A 12,564-nucleotide genomic window follows, 5' to 3' on the forward strand; every position below is an offset into this window, starting at 1 on the left:
GAAAAATTTCACTAGCAGCTCTTCCTGCAGTGCAACTTCACCACTGGAGGCCAACTTGTTGGCATATAGCGATCTGGGTATAGAGGCTGGAATGAGTGGCAGAGGTCAGGATAAAAGATCTGGAAGATGAAATATTTTATTCTACATAAGGAGCTTTAAAAGTTATAGTGCCCCATATACAAGTAGTCCTCATGTTACGACCATAATTGAACCCAACATTTCTGTTGCTAAGTGAAACATTTGTTAAGTGAATTTTGCTCCATTTTTACGACCTTTCTTGCCACAGTTGTTAAGTAAATCATTGAAGTTGTTAAGTTAGTAACATGGTTGTAAAGTGAATCTGGCTTCCCCACTGACTTTGCTTGTAAGAAGCTTGAAAAAGGTAATCACATGACCCTGGGACACTGCAATCGTCTTAAATATGAACTAGTTGCCAAGCAATTAGTTTTGATCACATGACCATGGGGCTGCTGCAACAGTCATAAGTGAAAAACAGTCATAAATCACTTTTTCCCATGCTGCTGTAACTTTGAATGGTCACTAAATAAACTGTTGTAAGTTGAGGAAAATTTTATCCATAGAAAATAAATACAGAAGTCCAGAAACTCTTTGATATTCCAAAAATTGTCATGAGGCAGTTCTATAAACATCTTCCTCAAGATGCAAAACAGCATATAGTGTGGGAAAGCTGCCCTGCCCTAATTTTCAGATCTATTGATATATATATATATGTATAAACCTAACCTGTATACAATGGATGGGTCTTGTTTATAGTAAAGCATTTGTCCTGAAGAACAGCAGCCTTATTTTGAGACATTGGTTTATATAAAATGACTACCAAGACAGCATCACACATGGTTATCATAACAGAATTTTTATTGGCAAACACATTACACTCTCCCTGCAAGAAAAAAAGAAAATCTATGGAAATAAAGATATGAAAATCTTCAAATTAAATCAGTTGGTTTCAAATAAATCAAAATATAAAGGAATGTTCAAAATCTACAACATTCTTGCAGAAGAAATTTGGTTTCAGCTTTACTAAGGGCAGCAGATACGATCTTTTAATTGCTTATATGTGGTATATGCAAACTGATCTTAAAATGCCCAAGATGGGACCCAGAATTTACCAGCAGAACAGACTTTTGCTCATAATGCTTTCATTTGCAGAGACATGAAGCAAAGCAATTTTCATCAATTTCCTCCCCTATTAATCCCCAATCATTCCACCCAAACTACTCCGAAAACTCCCAATCTTTCTGGAACAGATTTAAAGAGTTTGCAAGCGGAAATCACAAAAATGATCTCTCAATTCATTAGCAAATTCCTTTTTTTGGATCAGATGCCTATTATGAAAGAATTTTGCTCTTGGGAGGCAAACTCTGGATCCTATCTGTATGGGTATTAGAAATTATGCTGCTAAAAACTGAGAAGTTATCAATTTCCTAGACAAACAAATACTACAAATTGGATTGTTTTTGACAAATTTCAGAATGTATACAATCAATTACTATTATTGCAAAAGGCCATATTATGAAATAAAGCAAAAGATTATTAATAATTTAGGCATGGTTGTAGAGTTTAAGACTTTTAAAGTCACAAACAAAGATCACAAACCTTTACTAGAAAGATACATTAGATTCAATAATTATTAGGTACGTTTAGGGCAGGACTGGAGATCCCCTTTGTAACCAAGTTCTCCAAAAGAGAAATTTTCAATAAAATCTTTTAAAATTAAGTTTGACAGCCAAGATTTGCATGTGGGAAATGTTTTAGCATAATAAAACATGGGAGGAAAATTTGTAGAGTTGTATTCATAACACATTAAAAGAATACTAGTTATTTCTCAGTGTATTGAGCAAATCTGTTGTCATTTAGTTGTTTTCTGTATGGCATAGAGAAAGATTCAGGAAGTATATACTACATATGGGTTCCATTCCTATTCAGCTACAATCATGCCTAGTGCAATGTCTTCCAGATGTGCTAGATTACAACCCCCCTATATCAAGGACTGTAAGAATCCAACTGTTAAATATCTGGAAGGAACTAGGTTGGGGAAGAGGTTTATTCTAGTAATACTGTAAGTTTGTTGTTGGCGCTTATTTTATTATTTAACATTTACTTATTTTACTTAATGTATAGGTGATCCAACTCCTAAACACATTTGGGTGGCCTATAATTTAAAAAAAATTAAAAACGTTGTACAGTAAAAAGATCAACAAATAATGAAGAAATGGTTATTGTTATAATATGCTGAATAATTTTGGGAGGAGCAACCTATAAAACATATAGTTCTATGAAAACTGTAAGTAACCATTACAGAAAGGTTCTGCACTTAAAATTCCATTTAACTAAAAGTATTGAAAAGTGTACATTTATTGCATAAATTTATTTTCAATTCCTTATGCTCTCTGACTTTTTAATAGCACAGATGACGCCCTCCTTTAACTGAAGTAGAGAAACTATAATGGGGACCTTCAACACTGAATATAATAAATGTAAAAGATTGGAATGGCAGCTAAATTAAAAATACACACATAGGTTGAATAGAGTACAAAATGAGCCCAAAAGCAATTCTCCAGTTGTTTTAAAGGAACTTAAAAGAATGAAATAAACTGGAATTGTACTGAACTGCAATTTATTGCCCAAGCTTATGTAGTACACTTCTTGACTCGAGTCCATTACTTTCAAATGGGACTTAAGAATCATACAGCATAAGAAGATATCACCTGATGCCCTTTAGATACTCTGGACTACAACACAACCTCTCGTTTGCTTTTTTCAATGGGACTGACAGCACCTGAAGTTTAAAATACCCAGAAGGTACTACATTGCAAATGTTTTCAGTGGTTTTATAGGACTGCAGCTTCAAATAACTGGAATTCTAAAAAAAAAAAGCTTCATATAGAGATGAAAATTTTAACCCACATGGCTTCAAGAACTTAACGTAAAATGCTTGATGCAAAGAAACTAAATTGGCTATATAACCACAATACTGAGTTTGTACAACAGTATTTTAAAGAGAGGCACATGATGTTGTAATGCACATGATAAATTTCTGCCAGCCTTCAAATGTTTATTTGCCAGCAAATGATTATTTTTAATCTTTTATTCATGTGTTTCTTTTATAAGCTTATTTTTCTACATTCATAGTGTTCAGAGCACCATTAGGTCACATAGGCTGCAGTAGATCAGATTGTGGCCATTACTGTCAAATAAAAGGTACAGCTTTTTTTAACTGTTAACCCCACTTTGCCCTGTTTCTTGTATGAACACATAAAAAGTAACAACACTTATACAAAAAATAAGGCACATTTATTTTGATAAGGTTAAATTGAAATAGAAAACACATTTCAGAGAGCATTAGTATCCAAGTACTCAGTAAAAAAAAATTGTACTTAGACTTCCATCTTCCTTTTTCTGTATTCTGGAGTAATTGCACGTATCCCAATGTGTCAAGTAACAAAACAGATTTAACATATTTTTCAAAAAAGATGTATAATTCCAGAATTAAGTTCCACAGTTCAAGATGGTTGGATAATATTAAAATCTTCCACATTTCTCAAAGGTTCTTGGACTTCACTCTAGAGTTAGATAGAGTGGGATAAATGCAGACTCCTTGTGGAAAGGCTGAAATAACAATTTATAGAAGTCTTTACAAGTATTTGGACAATAGCTTCACCAGAGAATTTTCAGGTTCAATCTCAAATTGTGATTTCAACAATGTATGTATTTAAGAGTCAGCTAGGGATCAGAAAACAATTTAAATTCAGTGTTAGCTCCCTTTCAGGTACAAATTATGAACTTAGAAGTCATAAACTAATATTAAACCTGAGATTCATTTTGTTGATGAGAGATAATATATCCTGTTTCTCCCTCAGTTCTTGTATTTACGTATACTGGGTGTTGGCATTTTATTAGAGAATAAGAAAAACTGTTTGCATCATGGCTTTTATGTCATTTAAGATCAAATAGATTGTAAAATGAATGCACTGTCACAGTATTTAGAAGCTGGAATTAAAATGTGCTTTTTATTGCACATCAGTCCTTGAGAAGACACAGAGTTGTATATTCTTCTTTAGTATCCAAGTCCAAAAGTCAGGTTTCATCTCAATTGAATTCTGTATGTGTTAATTTCCATAGGACTCATACTAATCTCACTGATATTTCTGGCATCTGGAGATGAATGCATCAAAGTCAGAGATGTAGGTATTAGACTTTCCACATGGAATTTGTTAAAGAGTTTGTGTACCCTTAGCTGAAAACAGAAAGACAAAAATTTAATTACTGCCAAACATCCAATTCAATGCAAATTTTATTTCATTGTTTTAAAGATTATTCTTCCAAAGTCTCTAAACTGCATGCTGAACTTCTCTGGATAGAAGAAATTCTCCACTGAAGTTCCTGAAACAGGGCTAATGCACTTATGCTTACTTTTAAAAGCCATAATTTGCCTAGAATGCCTAAAGAAAACTAATCAAGTTCCATAATGCTCTTCTAATGTCAAGCCGGGATGAGAACCAAAGCTTCACACTGGCCTAGTAGCCATACTTTACTAGTGACAGGGAACAGATACAATAAAAGTGATAAGTACATATTTTAGTTTTAATTATCTAGTTTTAAATATCTACTTTTACATACTACGGTATGTTTATTTTTATTGACTACTGTATTGACTCATTTCTTGCAAGATGGGCAGCTATATAAATCTGATAATTGGTGTGTGTGTGTATAAAATTGCTTATAGACCAATTGAAACTGTAAAAGAAAATTGAATGCTACTCTGCAAAGCATAAATCTAGAGAATTCAATGGAATCTTAAACACATTCAGTAAACTATATTTTTCCTTACAGAATTTCAAACTTTATGACGACTTATTGACAGCAAAAATTAATAAAAAGCTACTTAACTATTATCAGGTACTACTGATAGAAAAACAAACCCATTCTTAATGGACAGTATATGTTCAGAATCAACTCACAAGGTAAACATTTTTTTTCTTTCTATAACTTATATTAAGGTAACCAAAATATGCACCCCAATATAATGTAATATGTAAAAACTATAAATTCCACTATAAACCTGGTCTTCCAAAAGAAATTCAAGCTCTGTTTTGTGACAATAGCATGCAGCTTTACTGCTTAAAAATATTAACTCCATTGAGCATACCCAACTGGAAACCAAGTAACCAGTTCAACCAGTATTTATTATTTATTTATTATTTTAACTTATATACCGCCCTATTCCCGTAGGACTCAGGGCGGTTTACAGGGCAATTAAAATCATACCATACAAAAGTTAAAAAATTTAAAACAGTTAATTAAAACAGTTAATTAAATTTAGAGCCCAAACTTTAAAAAGTTAAAACATTAAAACCCAATTAATACAGATCTTATTAAAATATTGTGTCTTACCTTTCCCTGAGTGGTAGAACAAAGGAGCCCTAAGTCGGTGTTTTCAAATCTACAATCAAATCCCTTTCTGTGAAGAATCAAAGCAGCTTCTTCAGATGGCCCCGAATTTGTCTGAAATCAAGTTTGGAAAACAAATAGAAAGTTTAGGCAACTTACCTACTAGGAAACCTATCTTATGTAATTAGTAAGGTTTAGGCAGCTTACAAGGTATTCTATAGCCTAACACTGTTCCATCTAATCGTTGTAGTGTCAGACTGAAATACATATACACACTTGAAGTCCTGAACTTTATTATATGTGAGCAATACTTACTAAGGTTAAAGAACAATAGTTAATATAGCAGATAAGATCCTAAAATACATGTACAAAGTAATTTAGATATTATACAAAATAGGTTGTGAATTAATATTTCAAATAGTGCAAAAAAAAGAAAGAATAAAATCGTCTTTAAGTAAAACTTGTTGATATGGCATATTTAACTAAAATATCTTCATCAAGTAACAAAAGAGTAAATCCAGTTCAAAGAGATCCAAATGTATTAATGATATAGTAACCTTCCATACTGTTAATAAACAATGACACTATTAAATTTTATAAATGTTCATTTATCTCTCAAAATGATTAAAAAGTCAGTTCCCTAAAAGTTTGTGTTAATGTTTGCATATATTGTACATATAATATAAAACATATTCTTTTGTAACAAAAGAATGGTGAAAGTATAGCAGAAATTCTCAAGCAAAATCTCCTTGAAGATTATATTCTCTGTTGTCCATAAGAGCTATGGTAAAGCAGACCAAAATTCATTAAATCCAAATTTGCTCTCTTATGTTCAATAGAAAGTCCACAAGGCACAAAACTAGAAATTTCACAGAGACATCACCACTACTCCAAATTAAGTTAATGCCCATTCTAAGACCAAATTGTGTCCTTAACAGGCCTGACAGCAATCCTTACAACAAAGTAAAATCCCACTTTTGCTACCTGGTACTCACAAAGGAATAGTATTTTTCTTTTTAAGTATTACCATTTTGAAGAATGTCTTCAGCCAATCTTTCCAATTTATTCAAAGCTGTCAAAAGGAATATGCATATGCCACAATATTCTACTCTTAATTTAAAGACGTGTGAATAGAATGTATATGTCATGACATATACTGTTGGAAATATGCACCACTCCTCCCATGTTATTGAAATATATGACAAATGTTGTCAAGCTTTATATGTTAATAGTACTAATTCATTATCAGTGACATACATTATTAGCCAGATAACCTCATAATATTATTGTTACAAATAGCATTGCTTGTTACAAAAATCGTGGTTTGTTATTTACAAGACATTTTTATCTCTCTCTCCTTCAGTAGTTTCACATAACAGCAGCCTAGTTATACAGCAAATTAATTTCATTCTGAAATACAGCTTATGTTACACATTAAGAGGAGACAGCTATACCATATTACGCTTGTTACACAAAGTAAGAAACTGTGATTCTCGTCTGCAAGCATATCATGCCAGTTCTCCACTATTCTGGGGAACACCATCTGAATACTTGGTATATCAGTAATATTTCACAAACATTTTATATTTACAGGAATACTGGAATTATGTAAGGAACTCACCTTTGACTGTATTGTCCTCAGATTAACTATATGCATATCACATGGCATAGATGAAATTAAAGGAGAAAAAGTATTCAAAAGTGATGGGGCAAAATTGCCTGCAGAAGTAATCATTGGAATCATTGGATGATTTATAAAAGATGATGTTACGTGACTAAGTATAGAAGGGTAGCTGACAGGTGACTGTTCTTCTCTCTATTGAAAAGTAGAAAGAAAATAATTAGCTATTTACCCATGTGGTACAGTGGGCATATTTACTTCTATTTATATTTAGTCTTCCATTATTACTATGCCTCACTTCCCTGAAAGTTCTGGTTCAAGAGAATGTTATTCAGAATGTTATTCAGAATGTTATTCTACCTAATTTGGTAGTCTATACCACCTCTGTAATATCTCAATTGTTTTCGCTCTATTATACAGGTAGTCCTCAGTTAACAACCTAATTGAAAATGGAATTTTCAACCGTAAGCTAGGCATTAGGCAAAATGTCACTGATGCACTGCTTAGTGATGGAAGTTCTGGCAGTTCACAATCTGCAACTGCTTGCCTATTTTCCTTTGCTTTTTTTGTGTCCTGGGACATGTCAACCCCTTTAAACTAGACCCTTGCAACACCAGGGCAGCCAGGAGGTGGCACTTTGCTGCTAGGAGTCCCAACAGCCAGAATGGACTGTGTGGCGGGCTAAGAAGCCTGGCAGCTGGGGTAGCAGTGGCAACCCCAGCACCAACAGAGCCCCCATGCCAAGAAGGAGGAAGTCTGCAAAGATCAGCAGGGGGTGGCAGTGGATAGATAATAGCAGAGTGCAGCTTTGAGGATGGGTCATATCTACCATTTGAAGTATTGTTGTAATTTCAAAGAGTCATTGAATGAATGGCTGTTCAGCAAAGACTACCTGTAGTTGTAGTGCAATCTCTTGATTGCATTAAGACTTCCAGTTTTTCCTATTTGTTCCCCATATTCTGAGCATTGGTAAAGAGCACTGGGCCTTTCCGGAGGGAAAAACCCACAGTACTGCACTTTTCAAGTGTCCAAAATGATATAGGATATGTATTTCCGAAAGACAGCAAAAATGATATTTACAATATGTACTGTAACTTAAATCAGGGGTAAGAAACAAAATCAAACATAAGGTCCAAATCATTTCCTAGTTTTGCTTTGAAAACAGAACAGAAGGACGGTACAAAGTTGAACACTGAAGGTGACTGCTTAATATAATATTATAAAAAATTATCGGGGAATATATCGATGATACATAAGTGAATATATTTACTCAGACTATAAAATGATGAAATTGCTTACTGTATTTACTTCATTTCTTTTCTCTAGCAGAAGTTGAAACAGATTGGCTGTTATTTTGTTGTCCTGCACGCCTTGACCTAAACCTCGATTGTCATCTTGCATAAGTCGACGATCCATGATAACCTCTAACTGGCCTAAAAACAAACAAACACTGATTTTATTTCTGCACATATTAGCTATTAAACATTTACTGCAATATACTTCCCAGAAACTGTTTTAAATGTCTGAAGCAATAATACGGGATATGTACCAAATAGCAGATTTAGAACATCCCTAAATTAATATTGTTAGAAATTGTCAAACTCAAAATAGCAGTCCCAAATACTTGAGACACAGAAAAGACTGTTAGATGATAGCGTATGATGGCATTATTAAAATAAATGTGTGATTTTCATCACAGTCATAATGTAAAAGTTACTACCATTTCTTACCACTTTTTAAACTTGCAACTCCAAGAGACTGAGCAGAATGAAGGGTCAAGCGAATCTTGCTATCTTGTATATAAGCCATTGTACTCATTGGATAAAAATTTGCTTGAAGAGGCAATTTACTCATTGTCTGTCTAGGCTGAATCTAAATTAGAAAATGTAACATCAATGAATGTTGAGACTTTAAAGAATACAAGTAGAAAAATGCATTTGCTTTATAAAAATAATAATTGTGAATACTACTTTATATAATTTATAAAAGTATATATTATGTGGATATTTCAATCACATTTTTATTAACGTGAGGCATGTCAATTGACACTAAGAAGAAGAATACACTACTTCTTAGATGTTATCAAAATGACTGCTATAAATATTTCTGCAAAATTCAACCATAAAAAGACCAGGCAAAGATGCTGTTTACATTTGCTGAAGAAACTACATTTTTATTTTATTTTTATTTATTTTAATCCCATTTATATCCCGCCCTTCTCCGAAGACTCAGGGCGGCTTACAATTTAAGCACAAACCAATGTGCTTAGCAATAGCCTTCATTCTATGTATATGCCTGCTTATTAGGGCTTTCACACACACCCCCAAGCAGCATTATTACAAAGTCAGCTTATTGCCCCCAACAGTCTGGGTCCTCATTTTACCTACCTCGGAAGGATGGAAGGCTGAGTCAACCTTGAGCCTGGTGGGACTCGAACCTGCACTAATTGCAGGCAGCTGGTGTTACTTAAGGAGGCATTAGCCCACTGCTCCACCAAGGCTTTATTTTAATGATATATTTTTGGAAAGTCTGAATAGTAAACACTGTCTTGTATAACAAATGCCCATAAGCCTATAAAAATTAAGAATTTGTAAAAAAAGGATTTTTTTACTCAATTCTTGCTATGCTGGCATCTCACATACACATATATACACACACACTTAAAATTATCCATCAAGGTTTCCCAAATATTATTTCCCTAGAACAAAGCAAATATTTTTTTTCTTCATATTCACTAAGAAATGTATCTTTTCAGTGTTTAAAAGAAGTTAATTTTATATAAAATTTTGTCACCCAAAATTCAGATTGGATTTTAGGCAATTTATTGTAGAATTAATTTCAACAAAATATGTAAAAACAACTTACGAACTTAATATATGTGTACAATATCCATTAATTCATGAGAATTACCTGATATCCATTGAGGTCAGTATAAAATTTGTTATGGCTTTCTACATCTGATGAAATTCTCATTGCAATCTCACGATTGTATTCTCCTCTTATGTCCACAATATTGGATATCTCAAGAGACTGACCTTCTAATCCTAAATATAAAAGGTATCTTATAATAAATACACTGACATGACATTTCACAATAGTGATTAGTTAAACTCATAAACCTAGCTGATACAAGTGTGTCATAATTTCCTACTTCAGTAAAAATTGGAATAAAAAATATTACTTCTTTAGATGTCTATAGTTTTTTTCCTGCAGAACTGTTGATTCCTACCATTACCATTTACCAGTGTTGAGTGTTTCATTACTGGACGCTTTCAAAGAGAGACTGGACAAAGAGAGACTGGACAATCATTTGTATAAAATGGTATAGGGCAGTGGTGGGATTCAGCCAGTTCGCACCAGGTTGGCAGAATCGGTAGCTAATTTTTTGTTGCCCAGGCCCAGATTGGACTTCCGGAAGCGGCATCCACACAGAGAACCGGTTGTTCACATATTTGGATCCCACAACAGGTACAGGGTCTCCTGTATGAGCAGGGAGTTGGACTAGAAGACCTCCAAAGTTCTTTCCAACTCTATTATATTATATTCTATGTTCGCTATTCTGAAACAGTAGGGCAAAGGACAGAAATTAATAAAGAAGCATATATCTTAGTAAGTAACCAACCATACACACATCCAAGCCTTCCAAAATCTGAATGCCCAACAGCACTGTGAACTTAAATTCCTAGAATTATCCACCAGCACGGTACTGCAGAGAATTCTGGGAATCAAATTTCATATATCTGGAGTGCATACATTTTTAGGAGAACACATGTATGTGAACACACCCACCCACACATACTTTATAGCCCATTGATTTTTTCTATTTCTCCATTGTACTCACAGAAGCAGAAGCTAAGTATTCAATATGATTCAGGTATTTCAGAAAGCTAAATACTTTCCAAATAAATATTATACATGTTTTATTTTCTATGTTTTCTTGTAGAAATAACTGAAATTTTACATCTTGAAAGAAATATTCTTTTGCAAATATTAATACATGCTTAACATTTGAACTTGCTAAAACACAATATCTTTGAGATAACCTTGCCTGGTAGTTCGGAGACTTTCAAAGGTCAAAGTCACCAGAGCTTGAACACTTTTCAAAGGCAGTTTCACATACAATTTATTACAATAGCCTAGCCTCAGGTAGGCTGCATAAATTGAGCACGTTAACCTCTATTGCAGTTAAAACTAGACTAGAACTTCCCTGAACAGTTAGCAATGGGCTGGCTGAAGAATAATAAATTGAAACTGAGTCCTGAGAAAATTAAAGTGTTTATTGTTAGGAGCCAGAGTGGTGTGGTGACTCAGCGGTTAAGACACTAAGCTTGTCAGCTGGAAAACCGGCACCCCAGATTCAAGACCTAAGCACCAAGTGATGGGGTGAGCTTCTATCCTCACCTCAGCTCCTGTCAACCTAGCAGTTTGAAAGCATGCTTGTATGAGTAGATAAATAGGTACCACTACAGTGGGAAGGTAATAGAGCTCTGTGATGTCATATTGCCTACAAGACCACGAAAATGTCTTTGGACAGTGTTGGTCAATTTATTCCAATGCAAAAAAACCAAAATGCTGATTGTTGCGATTAAACATGACCAAGGTCCATGATGATTAAAGGAACATCTCATTTCACAGGAACTTCCATTCTCAGGGACAAAGTTTGCTACAGAGGCAATGAATTGGGGTTGTGTCTTTTCTAGTGGTGCCTCAGTTCTCTGGAATGTACTTCCTCTATGATTTAGTATATTTATTAGCTTTTTGAAACAACTTTAAAAGACATATTTTTGGTGAGGCTTTTTAACTGCAGATGGTTAATTTTAGCAATTGATTTTAATTCCTTGATTTGAAATTTGCTTTTATTGTAAACTACTGACAGATTTCAACAGTCAATAGCACAGCAAGTCAAAGAAATAAGCCAGTTATAATCATCTGTTTGCTAGATAAAAATATCCTTATCTTTAAACAGAAGAGAAGAGCTAACTTCATTTGTTAATTTACCTTACCATGAACTTTATAAAGTCGTACAGTGTGTGTCACATGACTGAAAAAAGTAGTAACTTCAGAAAAAATTATTCCATGTGTCACCCGTATGATAGGTGGATCAGAAAAAATGTAAGGCTGAAAGAAGACAAAAGTAAACAAATTTGTACCTTCTAGATCAGGTTTCATGGTCCTTCTTGAAAGAGAGAAGTGGAAGGGGGACACATTATCACTTCTATTCCAGTTAGTTCCTCCAAATGTTTAAACCAGGGGTGTCCAAACTTGGCAACTTTAAGACCTGTAGACTTCAAATCCCAGAATTCCCCAGACAACAGGTCCACAAGTTTTATTTGAAGACCCCTGTTTTAAACCATTTAAGTATTTAACCACGAAGTAAATACAGGTAGTCTTCAACTTATGACCACATTTGAGCTTGGACTTTATGTTGCTGTGTGAGAAATTTGTTAAGTGGGTTTTGTCCCATTTGCCAAATTTGTTAAGTAAATTGCTGCAGTTGTTAAATTAGTAACACAGTTGTTAAGTGAATCTGA

General features: G+C 33.9%; 1 protein-coding gene across 2 annotated transcripts in view; it reads right to left on the reverse strand.

Moving 5' to 3' along the window:
• Window positions 1-853: 853 nt before the first annotated feature.
• MAN2A1 (mannosidase alpha class 2A member 1) overlaps window positions 854-12,564 on the reverse strand; it is a 58,692-nt gene continuing 46,981 nt past the window's right edge. The window contains exons 17-23 of one of the 2 annotated variants that reach the window (XM_083354727.1): window positions 12,037-12,151; window positions 9,944-10,077; window positions 8,764-8,905; window positions 8,333-8,466; window positions 7,034-7,228; window positions 5,416-5,526; window positions 854-4,258 (exon numbers count right to left, since the gene is read on the reverse strand). In XM_083354727.1, the coding sequence (XP_083210853.1) occupies window positions 4,106-4,258; window positions 5,416-5,526; window positions 7,034-7,228; window positions 8,333-8,466; window positions 8,764-8,905; window positions 9,944-10,077; window positions 12,037-12,151 (984 nt within the window). In that variant the 3' untranslated portion in view covers window positions 854-4,105. The remainder of the gene's footprint in view (window positions 4,259-5,415; window positions 5,527-7,033; window positions 7,229-8,332; window positions 8,467-8,763; window positions 8,906-9,943; window positions 10,078-12,036; window positions 12,152-12,564) is intronic. The other variant, XM_083354728.1, reaches the window with a different exon arrangement.

The sequence above is a fragment of the Vipera ursinii genome (genome assembly GCF_947247035.1).
Source record: "Vipera ursinii genome assembly, chromosome: 2".
In the NCBI taxonomy this organism is placed as follows: Eukaryota; Metazoa; Chordata; class Lepidosauria; order Squamata; family Viperidae; genus Vipera; species Vipera ursinii.